The sequence below is a fragment of the Hirundo rustica genome, chromosome 3 (assembly GCF_015227805.2).
Source record: "Hirundo rustica isolate bHirRus1 chromosome 3, bHirRus1.pri.v3, whole genome shotgun sequence".
Taxonomy (NCBI): domain Eukaryota; kingdom Metazoa; phylum Chordata; class Aves; order Passeriformes; family Hirundinidae; genus Hirundo; species Hirundo rustica.
The window spans coordinates 94,603,356-94,624,818 of NC_053452.1; the positions used below are offsets into that span (position 1 = coordinate 94,603,356).

At 32.7% G+C, this 21,463-nt stretch overlaps 1 protein-coding gene across 1 annotated transcript in view; it reads left to right on the forward strand.

The window, feature by feature from the left end:
- The window catches only part of CSMD1 (CUB and Sushi multiple domains 1), a 950,789-nt gene that overhangs the window by 647,149 nt on the left and 282,177 nt on the right, over nucleotides 1-21,463 (forward strand). Inside the window, 2 exon segments of the mRNA XM_040059570.2 lie at nucleotides 57-160; nucleotides 8,049-8,161. Coding sequence (XP_039915504.1) covers nucleotides 57-160; nucleotides 8,049-8,161 — 217 coding nt within the window.

Below are 21,463 nucleotides of genomic sequence, written 5' to 3' on the forward strand. Positions count from 1 at the left end.
AACAGGTTAGATAACGTGGGAATGTTTTTAAGTAACTGAGTCATTTATTTTAATAGGTGATAAAACTTGCTTTTGAAGAGTTTGAACTGGAAAGAGGCTATGATACTCTGACTGTTGGGGATGCTGGGAAAGTTGGTGATACCAGAACAGTGTTGTATGTGTAAGTACACAACTTCAAATATTTTCCTTGGAAATTTTCTCTCATGTTGTTTCTTCCTGGCCAGCATATAACTACTTAAATTTTCAATTTTAATGTATGGAATATGATAATTAATGTAAGCTTAAAATTCAAGTACTGTCAAAAATATTGTTCATTACAAAGTTCACTCCAAATCCTTAGAAGCATCTTTATAGGCTTTAACATTAGGGACTAAAAACTGCAAATTGAGTTTTTTAAAAGAAAAAAAGAGCTTCATTTAAAACACCAGAACTATCTGTATAACTGTAATTGTATTCACAAGCAATTAATGGTATAAAAAAAATAAAAGGCTCAGGTTTCAGTGAACAGAAAATACAACTTGTGTAAAAAAAAATAAGGCATTGATTGATTTCAAAATTTAAATATTCAAAATTGTATTGGTGTATAAAATTTTAATGAAAGGACCTAGGCCACTTTTCAGTAAATTTAAACATGCTTTATGGAATAGTATAATGTTGTATATTGACACTGTTGGAATTTAGATAAATTTGAAGGAAAATTCCAGACTAGATAACTACTCTTAATATACAGCTCTGCAATACTGTCTGGACTAAAGGAAATAATAGAACCCTGTACAGATTAATTAATCTCATCTACCTTAACCATCTCATTTTTGTTCCATATGCTCATTTTTTATTAATGCATGATGAGACCTTGGGACTAAAAAGATATTTTGGCTATTACTTTTAGACAGTTAAGTTATCATATGAATCTTGCTCACCAAACACAAAACAAAGTTACAGATTTGATAAATTATTAATGACTAAATAAGAGAAACTAGCAGCATTTGTGTCATAATAACATTGATTGACATAGCATAAAAATCTGTTGGATAAAGACACTATTGAACATATTTGACAAAAAGAATCCATTGTAATTTTATATTTTACAGGTATTTTAATCCATCTAAATAGTTGCCATGTTTACTTAATTATAGCAAACAAGTGCTCTTAACACCCAAACATTTTATTTTAAATAAACCAGAATATTTTTGCAGAGACAAATCCGGGGAAAATAATTTCATTATATGCATTGGTTTATGAATATATAAATGTATTAATTGCTAATTTCTGAACCGTCATATCGAAGTTCTTAGAAAACACCTAATTTAATTTGGTTTAAAAGGTATGATGGAAAATTATTGAATTATTTGTTCAATGCCTGTATTTCTTGGGTTGCAATACCAAATAGCTGTTACTGAGTAAATTGAATTCTATATTCTGAGTGTCTGAAAATGAAAAAAGAAAAAACAAAAAGAAAAGCAAACAAACAAACAAACAAAACCCTGCTTAGTGAGCTTACACGTTGTACTAACAAGAAGAACGTGAACTGGGAATGGATTTCCACATTTAAGCTTATTTTTTCTCGTATTTTGCAGACCAATTGTATAAGGCAAATCCTTCTGGTGATGTTGATTTAAGTACTTGTAACTTCGACAAAACAGTTTGCTTTTTTTTTTTTTTTCTTTTTAAATTGGGATATATTTTTTGCTCCTAGGGATTGCGAAACTCCTTAAGAGTCAAGACTTTAAGTAGTAAATCTGCTGTTCTAAACTGTTAATTCTGTTTTCTACACTGAGCATTCTTCATATGTCAAAATTTGCCAAAATTATGTCAAAATTAAAAATATGTGTTAATTTTCTTGGGGTTTTTTTTACCTTTCCATTTGAAGCCATTTAGCCTGTGACTGCCTATTCCACATCTATTTTCCATGACTGTGAATAAAACAAAAATAAAAATATCTAAAATATTATTTGCTCATATTAATTGCTATTTAATAAGCAACACTCCATAATAACATCACCTCCTATAATTTTTTTTCACTTTAATAACATTTTAAAAATCCTGTAACAGACATCCACTTGTAAATTCATCACTGGGATTTCTAGAACTAGTACAATGGTCTCACTAGAGCCACACTACTTCTATTATACTTTTTCAGTATAATTTTTTTTTACTAAAATAGCAACTGTTTTATCCCTATTACTTCACAGCCCATCACTTAGGATTATGGTGCAGTGGTAATCCTACAATCTTTACCGTAAATTGTAAATTTGATGAAAACTGTAAACTGTGAATTTGGTGAAAGCAAAATCTATGCAAATAAATTTATGTGCCTTTTGGGTTGCAAAATTAGCATTACTCTTAAGATCATTTGAGAAATTAAATGCTTAATAACTGAAATACACTGGAATACAGGAAGGCCCGAAGACAAAATTATAGTCGCATGATAATTAATAATGAATCTGAATTTCTATTGAGGCAGTGTTCTTGAAGTTATTAAACACTGGATTGTATCATACATTATGAAATACGTTATATTTAAACAGCATCACAGATATGTGCCATTTCACTTTCTTTTCAGAAGGGTTTTCCATAAATGCAAAATAACATCCCTCATAAAGCACTAGGTCCACTTGTAGAGTATATTATCATGAGAAAGTTCATAACTAAATGTCAGAGTGATTTTCTTATCAATATTTTTTTTTTAGTTGGTTGTAATAACTTCTTTTACATTTATAGAGCTTTGAGCAGCACCTTGCAGTTTCTTATTCATCCCAGGAGAATGAAGGAACTTACAGCAAAGACTTTTCTGGCTAGATTTAATTTCTAAATTTCTCAGGGTATCTTAAAGAAATAATACAGCTTTACTTACAGTCTTCAAGCTTCTATTGGCAGAAAAAATGCCATAATTTCTGCAGAAATTCTGCATAATATGGTTGTAGAAGCTCATGCATTTGATTCTAAAATTTTGTAGCTTTTATGATTTCGTTTGAACCCAATACGCTAAAAATAAATATCTTTTTAAATTCAAATCTAATCTAAGTATTTGAATCTTTCAGCTTAGCAGGAAATTGTCTCAATTTATAATCCTCAGCCCCATGCAAAATTTTCCAGTTCTCAGGTGCTAAAATCCTCAGGGTTATGGTTACCTCTGTATTGGGTGCTTTATTGTAAAGTTAAACACTGTAAACAAACATTGTATTTTATTGTAAATTTAAACACTGTAAACAAACATTGTACTGTAAACAAATTCAAACTTTATAATGAGCTCAGTCATGCCAGGAGCCAGTCATCCTACGAATGTCGAAACTGTCTAAAGGCAGGTCAATAAATAGGGGACCTCTAAATACCTTATGGAAAGAAGATTGAGGGAGTTGAGAATCAAGATATATAAATGATCTGTCCTAGCACAAGCTTTCCATAATGTCCAAACACTCATCCACTAACAACTGTTTGCTTAACCTCAAAGCTGTAGCACTGCAGCTCGAGGGGAATATGAAGGAATCTTGATGTTTAAAAAGGAATAAAAAATAAACTGTAGACTTCCCATCTTTATTTTTTTTGTACAATATTGGGAAAATAATTAGAAAAAATATTTTAAGTTAATGAAAGATAGCACTGAGATCATACAAAACCCAATAGACTTTGATAAAGAGCAAATTATTCAAATGAATTTCATGCATTTTTTGAGAGTCTAGTTGGCATAATAATTGAGGATCTGTAGGGTTTTAATTTTTTAAAGTATTTAATTTTAATATTTACAGTAAACTTTTCAAAAAATCTAATCACCAATAGATTAATTAATTAAAGGGCCATATATTCACATCAATTTTATGATTTTAACAATGTCATCATCTGTAATCCTTGTTGGAAAATTCAGTAGTCTTCATGGATTATGTAATGTTAGATGTTTAGCTCTGGAAAACAGTATTACAACTTACTTAACAGTAATCTAAATATGCTTAGGTTATAAAGTTTTAAAGCAGTTTTTAATATTGATTCTTATATTTCTTATATTTAATGGAGTTTGGTTAGAACTAGCCAAACCTTTTGAAAATAACTCATTAATGATCATCATATGTGAGGTGAAGTTTATCAGTCAGAATGTTTCCTGCAATGTCCTGTTTTCTGTTTTTAAGTTCTTGTGTATTAAAATAATACTTTGCTTTAGAGGGTCTGCTTTGCCTCCAAATGATATAATTTATGTTTTTCTCTCAGCACTTACATTAAAGCTTGTTTTTTTTGTTGTTTTTTTTTTGAATGATTCCCTTAAAACATGAATCTTTTAACTATTTCCTGTACAGAAAACTGTTAGTTGTTTTTCCTCCAATACAAATGAGAAACTGTACACTAGCAATTCAAACCCAATTACTTATGTCAGCTATTTCAGTACACGATAAAAAAATCCATGGTAGTCAAGTGCTTTTTAGTAAACCTTTATCCTTTTTTCTATTCATACAAAGTTTCTGGACTTACTGGGAGCTTGGAAAAGAACCTACCCTTTCATAACTGGTCAAAACCAATATTTCTGGTCCTCGAGACCATTCTCAGTAGCTTGGATCTGGCTTCTTATGGATAACTAAGCAGAGATCCAATGTTTGCAAAAAATTGCTTTCTCTTAGAAAGCAATTCTCTTGCCTTTTCTGACCTGTGATCTGTTCAGAGCTGTGAGGAGCTCAGCTTAAGTTTGCGTCAACATTTTAAATTTCCTTCATGTGGAGATGAACCGAGGTTCATCTGAACCCACCTGAATGGCTGGTCCACAATTCTCTGTTCTTGAACTTGCAGATGATCTGATCTTGAGATGATTACGGACTGGAACAAACTCAGAGTCAGCAACAGCGTGTGTTGGTAGACAGATCTGCATAACCTTCACATTTGATCTACCCTATCTGCAATCCTAGTTGAAGGAATCCAAGGACTTTATTTCTCAAAGAATAAAACCAAATGAAGAAAGCATCAAAATCCAGAAAACAAAAGAAAAAATCCCAAACAAAACCAAAACAAGAAAATAAACAAAAACCCTCCAAAAAACACCACCAGACACAAAAGTACCACCACCACAAAAAAAAGCATTCTGTATTTTATTGATTTTTGATTTTGGCATCTTTTTTTTTCCTTTTTTTTGTGTGTGTGTCTGTGTGTGTGTGTTTGCTTTTCTTTTCTCTCCCTTCCCCTTCACTTTCCCCTTCTCCTTCCCCTTCCCCCTAGATGTGAATCTGAGGAAGTGATTGTATTTTGATTGGTTCATACCTACCATCTATGGATAGACCTTGCATTTTGACAGAAGAGGACTCTCCTTTTTGATGAGTTTACCTTATTCTGTTGTGGCTTTTTATTTCCTTTTTTTTTTTTTTTTATTTTGCCTTTTTTAAAATTGCATTCTTTAGAGACATTTATATTAATTGAAAATATTCCATTCTTCTCATAAATACTTAGAAATTTAAGATGCATCTTATCTGTGTTTAGAAATTATCATATTGGTCTCATACAGTAATCAGATTACTGATTATAAAGAGAGGCATTTAAACAGTTGTTAGTTTGTAATGCAATAGTTTAACACATCTGAATTGCCACTCAGAAATTTTTGCAGAAAAAACACTAGTTTACAGTTGTCGGTCAATGTATACGTAATCTTTACATTTTCTTTCTTTATATATGTATTTCTGCAGGCATCTCCTAAACCACTTTTGTTTATGTTACTCATTGTCTGGTGAGGTATTGCCCTTTCCTAAGCTGGTCATATTATTCATTTAATTGAATGTCCCAACTTTATCAACATTCATTATTTTATCAGCTAGAGAATATTCAGTATTCTGACTATACCTAACATATCTTTGAACCTGTAGAGTTCCAAATTAATTTGGTAAGCATCTCAGTTTCCAGACTAAGCAGTTACTTTATTTTCATTCTTATACATGTCAAACTGAACAACCTAGCTATTTAGCACAGTTTCTTACCTTACTTATCCAAGCTAAGCACTGTTTGTGTGTTTGCATATGCCGAGGTATAATGGATTTAATTTTTTCCTCCTTTTCTACACTTACAGTATCATAATAATCAATCACTTACCAACAGGTCATAACCAGAAATCTTATAGGCCGTATGTCCCAGTTTAGGGCAAATCTGAGGGAAAACCCCTGAATGGGGTCCCTTCAGGGAGAAAACCCAAACTGCCCCTCCTCTCCAGTCGGTCCGGTAAAGAACTTCCTCGGAGAAGAGTGGAAAAATCTATTTTATTTAACGAAGTGCCTACAAGTACAAAAAATGAACAATATGAAACAATAAGACCTCTTGTTCTGAAGTGAGATGGCAAATTGAGAAAGTTCTTGCTGTAGATGTAACTCGTCTCTCTCAGTCTCTCATCAGTCCCAGTCCTGCCAGAGCTGCTGGAAAATGCCGAGGTCCAGGCCCTGGTGGGCCACAGGTACTAATCCTGGTGCTCCTGTGGGCTTTTTTTTCACTCCAGAGCAGGTTTAAACAGTCCCAGGAAAAAAAAAAAAAAAAAAAAAAAAAAAAAAAAAAAAAAAAAAAAAAAAAGAGTAAAATAAACAGTCCAGGGAACTTCTCTGCCCTAGCTAGCTAAAACTAACTAAAAGCAAAAAGATCTCTGTCCTGCAGTCTCTCCAAGCCTCCACCAAACACCCCGTCCGCAGAAGAATGCGGAGGAGTCAGGCAGTTTTCTCAAAACAAACTCTGTTCTTCTCCTTGCTCTTAGAACCAGTCTTAAAGGCTCTTAAAGGCACAGAGCTTAATATACAGCACAAACAGAACAGACAGCTGGGGATACAAGCATCATAAAGTCACCCTAGAACACCATATTAGAGCAAACTCAGCCATTATAGCAGCAGCTCCAGGTGCTATGTTCAGCAGTAATTAGTAAGACCATTCTTCTCATAAGTTGATGGTGTATTTTAATTTTATTTTCAATATATCAGAGTAAGAACCCAAATTATTGTAGGTATGGGATATATACTTTCTTGTTCATAACCTTGATTGAAGACAGAGAGAATTCCTACAACTTGTCTCATGGTTCCTCAGTTCTCACCTTGTTTCAGCCTCTCCTTTTATTATGCCTTTGCATTTAAGTTGTAACTGTATTAGCATCTGGTTTACAATATTTAAATAATATGTTTGGAATAATCCATACACGGTTTTCTTGAGAAATTCTGCTTCTGGAACATCTTATCTTGGTTTAGCATATTATTAGTTTTACTTAATTCATGCCTATTTTTTTGCATAAACAAGACCAAGGGTTGGAAGAAAGACAGAGGATTTTCTGGTTTACATCTGACAAAAGTTTAGTTAGTGAGATTCTACAGCCACTTTTTATGTGTGACTTTTCCCACTACTTTTTGTAAAACCTATCACCATGATCTGAATGGTTTTCAGGACTAGAAGCTGAACTAGTACTTCAATATTAAGAAGCAATCTTTTTCTTAATGATTCTTTTTGATACACAGCTTTTTGATACCAGAATTATGAATGTATAAGTGACACTACAAACAAACATTAAAGTTTTATGGTGGGATTCACCGGTTTGTATTATATGTGTCATATACTGCACTGTACTATGCATAACTGTCACACATTACTGTGCAAACAGCAGTTTCCCTGAAATTTGAGAGATCATTGTGAGTTATTTGAATGGAGTAGATGTGATTGTAGTAAGTTCTGGACACACAGGCTCTGAGGCATGTAAAGCAATTTTCTTCACTTTTAGAAAGCATGGCAGAAAAGCAATACTCATCCAAACAGGTGAACACTAATTCATACAGTTAGTCTCATCTCTTACAACTAATTACTTAATGGAAATTTTAGGTAAGAACAGCTTTATTAGAAGTGATTAGTCATTGTTGAATGCAGTCATTAAAAAAAAAAAAATCTATTACTTCATATTGTTCTATTTCTTATAGAATAGTTAATTTTATAAAAAACCCAAAACTGATTAGAACAGGATGTGAATAATTTAAAAGGCTGTGTTTTGTGGTAGTAGTGATGATAGTAGTAGTAGTAGTAGTAATTTATGCATCTACAAATGACTTTGCCATTTATCCTACATACAGACTCACTGGATCTAGTGTTCCTGATCTTATTGTGAGCATGAGCAACCAGATGTGGCTTCATTTACAATCTGATGACAGCATTGGCTCACCAGGATTCAAAGCTGTTTATCAAGGTATGAGCTAAATTAACTATTTTAAACCTATGCTGCAACTTACTTCATTATACCCCAACAAATTAATTTCAAATAGGCATTTAGTCCCTTCACAAACTTAGAGTTTTGATACTGTTTCTATTTTCAGTTAACGGTTAATGAGGACGTCAATTTACAAATATCTACAAAATAACGAAAAATATTTGCAAGTAACAATGAAAGTTATTCTAAGACTTTTTGCTGGGAGGTCAATAGAAGCTACAAATTTCTAATATATTTGAAAGGTCTTAAATTTTACATTCTGCTAACCTTTATTATATTGCATACTATTTGAAAAATGCTGTTAATATTCTAAGACTTTATTGGGGTGCTTATAAACGTTATTTTCATGCCTCACTGAGAATCTTCACAGACCTAAGTCAAAATTAGTATGCAATGAAAACAACTGAACAGATATATTGTATGCTATTGTGGAAATTAAGAAGCTGTATAGAATTGTGGAAATTTAGATTAAAAAAAAAAAAAATTATCTGAGTTACCCTAGCCTCATTTGTGTTGCTTCTGTCTCAAAGAAATGAGAACCTTTGCAGTATAAACATCTTTCTTTTTTCAACTTTGTGAAATTCAGTACTTTCTGAAGTTGATTAATTGTATTAAAAAAATGCCTGATATCTCTTAGTGTGCATGCATGTATTGTTTTTTTCCATTTCAATAGGTTGTATAGACCTGCAGCTAGAAAGAGCTCTTTCTTATAAACATCTGGTATAATTTTCTGTTAATTTCCATGTTAATTAGTTCACCTTAAGGATAAGGGAAAACATTTGATACTGTTTTCAATAGTACCTTATGGGCACATATGATGAAAATGATCTGATAATAATCTTGTCAAAATTAGTTTTGTACAAAAGATGCTGCAAAACCTTGAGAGACTATTCACACTTCAGTAACTGAAAGTAGCTGAATTAGAAGAGTGGGAGTGCTCCTTAAACATTGTCCATAAACTGAAGTTACCTGCCCAAGTGTTTCACTTCATTCCTAGTTACCTTATTGTTTCAATACCGAAACAGGCAAAATAAAGAGTGAAAAGTTGTGGAGATGTTAACCTCAAGTTTAGAAAGCTATACATTTATTGCACGAAGGACATTAAGGCTTACCTGAGCAGGTTTTTGTAAGTAGGGTCTGTGGCTGTGGCATATTGTGAATATTGGAAGGAACAGAAGCAGAAATATTTCCAAGTGGTCAGCAAGGAAACATGGTGCTACTTCTCCACATCAATATTTTTCTACTAGAGGTCCCTCCTTTGAGGCAGGTAGTGATGATAGAAATGGTGAGGGTTATACTGCTACCATTATTTTTCCCTAACACTAGATTTCTTTGGGACTCACTCAAGCTCACTAATGAGATCAACTGTTGCACATTCATAGTTTAACTTTCTGTGTGCACATATGGCTGGATAATATCTGAGTGTTTTAATTATTATTATCTACTTTTATGCACCATGTTTTGGTTTACTTTAATGCAAGCTAAAATCAACAAAGGAAAAGAGAAAGGAGAAAGAAGGGGTGATTCTCATGAGGTGGCAATCACTTCCCATGAGAATCCTCCATAGCAACAGTACTAAGATTTGCAGATCCATGCCTATGAGAATAACCATATGAGAACAAGGATAATTATAGAGGCTCTTGAAACAGTGTCCCAATTGCTTAAGTGCAATTTACAAGAGCTGTGAATGAAAAAGCAGATGCAGGCCTGTAGCCCTTCTATGGCTGAGACATTAAGGCATCTTAAGACAATGTGCCGTGCATTAAGCCTGTATAGTTACATGGCTCAAGTATGTTTTATTGCATGAGTACAATCACATACTTTTTATCTAAATTAATCTTACCCTTTCTTGTCCGGTCTGTCATGGTTTTATCCTTTGTACTTGTGTCATTTATAGGGTCTGTGTTTACCTAGACAATATATTGTCTTTAAAAATCCATTTATAAAAAACACTCAGTGATTGTATAGTGGAGAGAGGGTATTGGCACAAGTTATGTACCTGACACTTTACACTGTGTCCTCAAACCAAAATGATGAACTTTACTTTCTCATAACCCTATGAAAAAGTTCAAAAATTTAAAATATATATATCAGATGATTTATTTTTCTGCTATAATTTCTTTCTACTATTTCTACTGTAAATCCATCTGTTGTCATTTCTGTATTTTTCTAATGATGTTATTTTATTTATGGAGTTCAACCTCTTGCTCCTGTGGACTTTCTGCAAACATCTGAAGTATACAATGAAGTATACTTCTACTGCATTTTGCAGTAGAACTAGCATCTCTTTGATGAAACATATTGTTATCATTTGATGGTTGGATTTTGGCTTTCAGTCTTGTTTTACAACCCATTGTGGATTATTCTGCTCTTTTTTTTAGGGCCTTTTTTAGTTTGTTGTTGGTGGTGGTGGTGGTTTGGTTTGGTTTGTTTTTTTGGTTTTTTTAGTTTTGCAAGTCAATTTAAAAATTCTAAAGTATGAAATGTTTACAAGTTCAAAAGTATGGTAAATGTTGTAAGATAAAGTTGAATTATAGTTTTTCTTCTCTCTTTCATTTTAATGTTCTCATTATTTTTATTAGAATTTGTCATCTTTTATTGTTGAAACTTTTAACAATCTGCACTAGCAACACATTTTGTGCTTTAGGCTAAGTGTAAAGTTTAAACTTCTATCCTGTCACAAGGTACCTGAATAAATCTCCTGCCCTTTGTTTAGCAGTCAAAGAACCTGTCTAAAAATAGAGTCTCATTTCAATTGTGAGAAAGTTAATAGATTGTGACGTGTAACCTCAAGGACACTGTCTTAGTGATTGCAGTTAGCTAAAAAAAAGGCAAACTGCAGACTGATGCCTTATACATGTTCTGTAGAGACAAAGCAAAGAACATACTTAAATCTATTTTTTTTCAAAAAGCTCTGAGTTTTGCTCAGTATTAGAACATGATTTCTCACCCTCTTGAGCAATATTTTACAGCTCACTGACCAAATCTTGACTTTGATTCTATTAGAGTAATTTTTTTTTTTCTACTACTACTTAAATAGTGTCATAGTCTATAGAAAATTATTACTTTAACTGGACTTCATCTCACTTTAATTATTAAGAAAGGATATTAATGATGCAGTTCACCTGTCTTACATTATTTGCATGTCCACCTAAAAATGGCATGAAATTATGCCTGTAAATGAACTGATATGCGTAACAGATTTTATATATGAATAGTAAATTTAATCCTATTTACAATTTGCCTAAGGTATTAAGAGAGAGGCATGTATTCCCAAGTTCTTTTGCCTCTTCTTTGGCTCACCTTCAGAAACACGTTGACATCAGAAAGATGTAGGATTCTCTATATTATTCCAATTTTTGTAGTTTGCCTTATAAATCATGTCTCTCGGACTGTAGAATGCAATTCTCCAACTGTTGGAACCACAGGAAAGATTTCAGACTTAGGTTCTGTAGAGAAAGTTCCTGGAAAGGGTTTTGTATACAGAGGAATAACAGATTTATCGCTATATGCACTGGAAGGTGAGCTGTGGAAACCCAGATAGTAGAACAAGTGGTGTTAGTTTTTTTAACTCCAGGAAACTGACAGCTACCGTGTTAGCAAATACAAGAGGTGTCTTGATATTTTTCTGCCAGTCATACTCAGTCTCATACATTATAAAGACAAAAAAAAAAAACCAAAAACATTATCTCTGTGTAATAAGTAAAATGCAAGACACCACAGGCAACACTTGACTTTGATGACAAACTTTCTAAACCATGTTAGAACCACATTATTATTGTTAAAATAGAAGGCTGTTAATCCATACACTAAAAAAAGTAAAAAAGCTGAAGAATGATTTGAACCTACCATTACTTTTTTTTTAAAAAAAAAACAACAATTTTATAGACTGTATTTGAAAGTCCTTAATTCTGTGTTATAGGTTCCCAGATGTCTTAACAGAATGGTTTAATACCTTTCAAAAAGAATCCCCTGAAAACATATTTTCTGTGAAAAGGCCAGAAATTTGAATTGTCCTGTCCTTGAAGAATAAGCTATATTGTAATACCACACCTAAGTGTTTCAAAGGATCTAAACTGAAATCCTCTCTAATTATTATCTATGCCAGTTTTCCATACTGAATCCAAGATGACCAGGTGTCACTCCACAACTCTTCATAAATTAAAAATTACATTTCGTTTTTCACAGCTGAATCTTTATAAAAAAAACGCTAACATTTCTCAATGTGTATATACCACTATAAAGTGCTGTTTTAAAATTAAAATTTTAAAAAAAAAAAAAAAAAAAAAGAAGAAAACATTTACAGAAAAAAAATGCAGTACACAAGCTGTTGTGAATACAGTTCTCAATGTTTCAGCAATGGAGCTGTTTAAAAAGTAAAGAAATTATAAAAATGGACTGTAAGTTTTAGGTTTTAGTTTTGTTTATAATATAATTCTTCCTTCCTGAGTATTTAGTAAGGTTATGAAAGATCTCAGTGAATTTTCCCCATAAAAGGGACATATCTGAAATCCTAGCATGTAATCTCCTGGAACAATACCATAAACATGCTGAATGGTAATCTCAATGAATGCTGTTGCTGACCTCCCTTGTTGAAGTTGCTTCAGTCTGAATAAATTTTAAATATGCATTAGAACAAGGACTGGCATCTTCTGACAGCTCTGATTGAATAGGTTTAGGTTCACCAAAAGTAGTTATTCTGAATAATTAAACTAATTACTGATTTTTTTTTTAAGCTCTAGCCTTATTTTCAGTCCTGCCATGCTATGACTCTCAACTCTGTTTTGCTTTGATAGTACTGCATATATATAGAACATGATATGCACACAAATAAATATAACATTCACAAAGTGATGAAAACTATATCACACCACCACCTTGAGGTCACAGGATGGTCTGGTAGCACCAACAAAGTATGTTGATATTCTAAGACTATACTTGTACAACCATGCTTTATTCCAGTTTGTTGTTGGTCATGGGCTAAAGCAAAGACTTTTTTTACATAGAATAGGTAAAGAATTTATAATTAAAGTAATTTTTATTCATACTTTTTTTTTTAAGGTAGTTTTCTTCTTGAGCTACATTTCTGGGTTTTTTTAGCTACAAGTGAAGACCACTCATATCCAAATTTGTGCAGCACATGTGATCTGATGTAGTATTTAGGCAGCTCTGAATCAACAGGAAGATTTGGTTTGTGTTATTCTTAATATTGATTCAAGCATGTACTTACCTGTTAAGTGGATAAGTTAGGCACAGTCATTACCATGCATATCCAGGTCAGGATAATGCAGCATGTTACTGTGACAATAGGCCTTGTAGCAGTATCAGCGATGTCAGGTTGCAGTTGTAGCCAGAAAAAGGACTGATAAGATGAATACATGCCTGAGTTTGATTTATTCCACTAATTTTATGGGTGTGCCACATATAAAAATAGGTGCTTTATGGCTCTCAGGATCCAAAATGGATTGTGCAGACAGCTGTTCATTAGGCTGCTTCCATGATTATGGTCCTATTGGCTGTACCACACTGACATAAAAGCACATTTGACCAACAATTTAATAATTTTAGGTAGAAAGAAATAGGTGTTTTACCCGTTAAAAATGTATCTTTTTTTTTTTTTTTAAATATAGAAAACACCACAGTGTATGCACCATGAACTTAGCTGTCCACTGATGTTACTTAAGAAGATATAGTCCTTCACTCATCAGGCCAAAATAATTCTCTGTTATTAATTTTCCTTATTTAATTCAAAAAGTGGTGACATACTCAGAATTTCCTGTTAATATCTACAACTGAGATTCTTTGGAACTCTTAAGTATCTTCCATTCATTTATAAAGTATCTGCAAATGATGGTCAGACAGAAAGATGCATCATATCTAGATAGCAATAGATATTGTGTTATGATTTTTTTTCTTTTGAATAAGAGTATTTCTTATAGAGTATTTTATTTTTCTGCCAATTTTCTGTATTTTTGTTCTATAACCTTCAAACCATGAGAACTGTATTGCCCCTTCGTTTGAAGCTTTTGTATGCATGACACTCACTCTGTGGTTTCAAAAGTCAAATACTTGATTTTAAATGAATAATAAAACAGCTATTCATGTTGTCTTGCCAGTGGTGACACTTAGTTTAAGCTTTATTTTCATGCCTATGTTACTTTGAGTAATCAGACTTTTTCAAAGAGTAATGGAAGAATTTATTAAATTATTTGACTGATACACATTGGACTGTATTGAAAGAGTCATAGAAGCATTTAGGTTGAAAAGGACCCTTAAGATCATTGAGTCCAATTGTTAACCTAACGTTGCCAAATCCAAAAATTCTAGTATGGATGATTTTTTAAAAGTCTCTAAAAGAAACGTCTGAATGAGCTGTGAGAAATGATGTTATCCCTGAAGTCAATAAGCTTTAAAGGAAGCACTGTTTTAATAATTTTGATAAATATTTAATTAGCTCTTCTAAAGCAAAATGCAATATTATTTCAATTTTTCTTGAAACAAATATTTATCTGGAACCTAATTTTTTTTTTTTTTTTTGAGTCAGACTTTGACAGGATTTTCTGAGTATGTATGGGCATGATGTCAGCATTCTAATAATTCTTTTTGTGATACAACACAGGGTAATTTGATTTAAAAAATACTAAGTGTATATTCTTATTACAAATTGAAGAAAAAGATAAAATGATGATAAGACACTGTACACAAAATCCTGCTTCCAGTTAAGACTTTGCAGTAGCCATTTTAAAAATACATATATATGTATTTATAGATATATGGAGTGTATTTCACATACTAGAATAATTTCAAAGAATCTGAATAATCTCCCCTCAAACTTTACCCCAAATTTTTTCAGATTGTGATTTTCTTGTGTGTGCATTAGAATACATTGTATAGCACAAAATTAATTCAGTAAGTTATGCATAAACTTTAATACAGCTAATCTTATATTTACTTTTATTATATATAAATAATGTGTTCTTGTTTTTAAGATACACACAACTGTAAAAGCTGATGTTCTTTTGATGAAAAAGAGTGATAAAACCCTAAAAATAGGAGCTACCTTTATTTTTTGAAAATGTCTGTTACATCTGCAAGGAGATGCTCATAAATGTTAAAATTAACAAGGTACAATAAATTTAAAGTACAGATTTAGCTGAGTAATCTACCTTAAATCCCCATGTAAGCACTCTCCTTCAGTGACATTTTGACCCTTCATTACTGCACTTAATCTTCTTGGAAAGAAGAATACAAATCATCTGAAGAGGATTAAATCACAGTGATCTGAGGACAATGGCTCACGCAGGGAGTAATTTTGCACGGCCTTTTGTATGGCCTTAGTTTTGTTCTTTTCCTAGTTAGGGAGAAGTGTGTGTGTGTACATGTTGTTGTGCCCAGCAGGTGCAAGGAAGGATTCTCCACCTTTCCTTCGAGTGGCCAGACCTGGTGGGACAGTCTCCATGGCCAAGATGCCATCCCCTAGGGTTTAGGGGAGTGGGATCAGAGATGCTCTTCATAGGCAGACCAGAATACACAAAGGTGCCTGCCCAGTGTTTTATCATCAATGTGGTGTATAACAGTGTTCTCCATGCAAATCTTCACCTGCACTGAATTTCATCCAAATACTTGGGGTCCTGATTATTGTCCACTGTAGACCACCTCCATCAATGCTAATTTCTAGTATAGTGTGCACATTTACTTATTAAAACTGCTGTCTTAGAAATGCTGTGCTGGAATTCTTCACAACTCACATGATGATATTTTTATATAGTAGATTCATTTTAACTGTTACTGAGATTTTAAAAAGATCTGGAATTTCTTGTTCATATGCATTTTTCCATCTTTTTAGGTTGGGCTAGATTCTTATTATCATCTCATTAAAGTAAATTGCAGGTTTTAGGATTTTGGTGCTTATTGTCATGCTTTCCTTTTTAGTAACTAACACCATAAAAAGACAAAAGATGGTCAGGTTTGGGTCATTAAACAGTTTCTGCATAATTTGTGCCTTCATTATAGTAATTATTGAATTTCTTAAATGTCACGGTTGATTACTAAGTCCCAGGATTTCAAATGGAAAATTATATTTGAATCTCAAATATTGAAAACACCATACCGGTACTTGGTACTAAAGAAGGATCTGTCAGAAATATTAAGCAACTTTTGAAGATTTTAATTCTATCACACAGCTGTCTATTAGTGAGATCCTTAATAAAGAAAATTTACTTCACTAAAGAGTTCTTCAGAGTTCTTCAAGACTTTATATCTTTCCCAAGTCCTTTCAACCACTCCATGATTTATCTATTCAGCTCATAAACTGACATAAATTTTACATTTTGACTGAAATGATGTGACATACTAACACCTCCACTTGTTGCAAAGTCAGCATATCCTCCAGAGCAGCCTTTTTTATATTGCTCTTCCATTTTGTTAGCAATTTAGATTAAAGGACGTTGTTATTCAGATGAAAAAATGGCTTATTTTAATGTTGCTGTGAAATTTGAGAAAAAAAAAAATACTTCCTAAACTAAAATATTATCAATAACAAATTTCAGACTTTGTGCATTTCTTTGTTGTATATATGTCAGCATATAAAAAAATTCCATTCAGGCTCTTTATTATGCATGAGAATTGCTGAATTAATTAACAAAAAGCTACAATGATATCTTACTTAGCGTTGTGTGTATTTGCATTCTCTGCATATGAACACATCTGAAAACACAATTTTATTCTAATCATGAAGAACTAACTATATTTACTAGAAAATGAATCATCTGAAATATGAAGTCTTGGTGTTCTCAGAACATCGCTTATGTAAGATTGTAGAATGAAGGTTTTTAAGTGCAAACAGTAATGAACTACATTAAATGGGATATATATGCAGATGAAGCTGAATACAATGTGCTGACTGTCAGTGAAAAACTGTTTGCTACTGCCTTGTACCTTCACCTCTCCTCTGACCTTTCCAGGCCGGCATAGCCATGGCCAGGCCTTTCTTCAACAGGACATTATGCACCTTTCATGGAAAGATTTTAAAAGAACATCTCCTCTACAATTCACTCGTAGGCTTGGCATTAGTAGTGCTTTCAAAGGGTCTTTATTTTTCCTTTCAGTGTCCAAAGAATAGTGTGATGTCGAAGGAACTTTTAGAAAGCGGAGTACTATTTACTTTAAAACAAAATCATCACAAGTAGAGCACAAAACAAAAGTTAATGTTTTGCAGATACTCTAACAATCTAACGTTTCATTTTTTTTTATATTACAACTATATCTAACAATATAGTCAAATTGAAGTTTGAGTCCTTGTAAATACATATGTAAACTGTTTCCAGTCCATATCTCCAAGTATGCCTTTTGATGTGTTTTTCCAATTGTTTGGGAAAAAAAACAAAAAAACAAAAACAAAAAAAAAAAAACCAAAACAAAACAAACAAACAAACAAAAAACCAACCACAACCACCTACTTCTATCAGGTAAATATATGAGGTTCTGTTTCAGTGCTATAAAGTGATATTAGCCTGTGTGCACTTGCATAGCCTTCCTTTCAGAACTAAGATTTTAAATGTTAAAAAAAAAACCCAAAACCAAAATCAAAACAAAAACAGAGGGTATAAGCCTTTTGGATATTTCCTATGAACTGCAGTACTCACCACATTTCAATCTATCTGTCTTTGATAATTCCTGAGCCTTAATATTTGTTGCCACATTCAGTTTTCTAATATTTATATGACCTCTGAAACAGTGAAATGTTCTCATACACTCACCTTTATAAAGAGCATAATAAAAAAGCATTTGTCTGTTAATTTTTCTATTGTGTTTTATTAGCATGCTGTAGAAAAGATTACTGACTTTTGGTGAGTATAATTTCTTAAGCTTATTCAGCTTGCAATTGAACCTTACTTGACTGTATTTCCAAATATTATCATATTGAGTTTGATTCAAAGTCTAATTAGCTGCTTGGAACCATAGCCAGAGGTTCCTCCTGTGCTATTTTGGTAAAATTAATATGCAGAGAAAAGAGGAGGAATTTTAAAAGAAATTAGGAAGAATTGGATGTCAAAAAAAATCTTTTTTTTTCCTGATTTCCATTCATTCAAATAATTCCATTTTGTGTATTTCTGCTCAAAATATGCTCAAGAAAAGTGGGTGCAACCAATTTATTGGGATTGTTTTTTAATCTGCCAAGACTGAAAGAATATAAATTAATCTGACTATGCCTGATGTGCTTGCTTTCCTACAGTATAGACAATTGGATGTGCTTTCACCAGGACATGTACCTGATAGGAACAACATTAATGTACATTTACATTTTCCCCCGCTTATGCTATTTAGGCTATTTTTGGGGGAAGAAAAGAGAAAACAAACAAACAAACAAACAAATAAAACCCCACACCCAAACCACCCCAACAGTGTACCCAAACAACACCATACTTATCAAACACTTTAAAAAATATATATATTTTTAAATGAACATATTTTAATTGTATCCTGGTTACTTTATGAAGACCATAGTTAAGGTTGATTTATAGTAACACACACAAGATTTCCATGTAGTAGTTTGTCCAAGACTAAGTCCAGTCTATCAAAGTCAAATAAATGGTTAATGCTTATGAAGACTCCCCTATGTGCCTCTGTGAAATTTCAGTTTATAGTTGCTCTGACTGAAAAAAACACATGCATTTTAGTAGTGTATTTGTTTGTCTTCATGAATGTATACTATGCCTACAAAATATTTGCATGTACGTATGGGTATGTACTGTTTCAGTATGTTTATATGGAATAGCTTCCAAACAGAACTCTAAGCTGTGAGATTTCCCTCACTTATCTGCAGAGTAGTTTTGTGTTAGACTATGTTCCTCAGAAAGCGTGTTTTATTTGACAAGAAAAAACTCCTGTTGTTAAGCCTTGGCCATGTTGGCATCTTTAGAAAGAGAAGGAAAGTTTGTCTTCCTTCATCCCACCGCAGAGCTCTTGGATGACCAAGGGAAAAGAAGCCAACAAGGATAGAGGCACAGCAAAAAAAAAATTGAAACATATGAGATATAGATAAGAACAAAAGGAACGTTTCTCTAGATGGAAAGAGTGCAAATGCAATAAAGTCTCAAAGTGAATCAAAGAGAGAAACTTTGACATCATGAGAACTTGTGCATTGCCAAATAAGGTTGAAAGATGCTGGACTGAGTCCAACACTAGAGGGCAGGATTTGTCCCGCAAGGGCAGAATGCAGGAGCAAAAGTCCCAAAGATTCTCTCTCTCTCTCTCTTTTTTCTTTTTTTTTCTTTTTTTTCTTTTTTTTTTTTTTAATGAAGAAGAAGAAGAAAACTAAGAATTTTGAAGCAATATTTCATCTTTCTTGCTTCTTTACTGAAGTACAATAAAGGAAAATTATTTGGATGTCCACACTGTATAGTATTGATACATTCAGTTGTTTCCAAAGCTAACATTTTTCATTTGAGCACTTCCTGCTTCTACAACTGGCACTAGAAAAGTACTGAGTTGAAGCTCCAGCAAATCCAGACGTAATTTTAATCTTTCATTTTGTTTTATGAAACTGTACTTGTCACTCCTGGTCTTTAAAAGAGAGGGACATCCACTGTAAAGTAAGAAGTGGATAGTCAGGGAAAATAAGGTCCTACCATCTGACATTAATTTTATTTTACATAATTCTCAGCTGACATAGGCCTGAGATTTTGGTGAAGGTTTATTTTAAGAGTATGAAAAAAAGCAGTGCTTAATGTGCGTACATGTGTTCAAGAAAACTTATACACCTGTAATACATATCAGGCTAAAACATCTTGAAAATAGTGTGGCAGTATTATTTACCTATTTTTCTGTCATATTCTGGTAACAAACTGTTAGGATTGGGCTAAAAAAAGTATAGATTAAGCTAACTGAAAAAGTTCTATTGTCTAATGATTATTTATTGATATTTTTGTTTCAAAATACTATAATTATCTAATTGCAATCGATTTAATGTGTGCTGAATTAATTTTCTATGATCCCAAGTCATAATTAAAATGCCATGTGTCACCAATTTAAGTGGTTGAATGAAGTCCAAATATATTGTGTCATCTGAGTTTATCTAAAAAAAGTTGTTTATATCACATGGCCAATTTTCCATAAAACCAGGTTAACTACTAGCAATTTATATTTTTAATCTTTTTACCCTTTAGAAATAGTGTTTTATGTTGAAATTTCTATTCCTTTGCTTAGGATCAGTGTTAGCTTTACAATCCTGTTACAAATGATTTGCTAGTAATAGCTCATTGATTCTTTTTCTAGACATGTCTTTCTTGTCAGGACTTAGGATAATTTTAAGATGTTTAAGGATATTCCATAGTAAAGGAAGATAAAGCATGTAATTTTCCCAGTTTCAGGGGGCTAATTAGATACACAGGTATTTGTTTAATTCCTTGGTTCCTCTTCTCTTCAGTTTTTGAGACAGTTAACACGTGACCTTGCTCAGTCATGTGGGATCTCCCTTATTCTGATAAGTTCTTGAAGATAATTGCTAATAGTTCATTGACTACTTCTGTTTAAGTACTGAATTTAATTAGTCCCTGTTTCCTTGAATGTGTCTGCATTTTCTGAATAGTCCTTAAACTCTTCTCTTCCTATTCTGCCCTTCTCTTAATTTTATTTAAACATTTTTTTATCTAGATAAGAGAAAATGTTCTTCATTCTCCTTTCCTGCTAGCTATTTTTCTTTCTCATTTTAATGATAGTTGAATTCTACAGGTTTTATTACCACCTTCTGCCTCATTTCAAGGTTTGCCTTTTCACAATATTTTTCACCCTTACGTTATTCTGATAATTTCTGAGGCAGCTGCACTTCCTTTTTCCTGTACTTCCTATTTTCCATAACATTCTAAGTTACTTTCCACAAGATAAATTTGTGCTAACTCTTCTTCAGGGCACTGCTCTCTCCTTTGTTCTGACAGGCCCTACCCTTTCTAGAAGTAAAGAAAGATGAACACTGTAATTTGAACAATATCATGTTCCTTATCACAAAACATTAGAATAAAAATCTACAGAAAGACCAAAAGCTAATTGGTACTTGACAATAACAGGTGATTAGGAAAGAAATGATGAATCATACGGTGATAAATCAAGAAACAGATTATTTTCTCCTTTTCCAGGGATGCATGCCACAAATAATTTCTCTCTCAGTAAGATTTTCTTCCATATATTTGTCCAACAACTTTTTGAACACTTGTCTTTCAGCCCCCAGAAAAGAGATTTGTGGTCTATTTAATTGGTCCTCATTTCCTCAGTAACTTTGGTCTT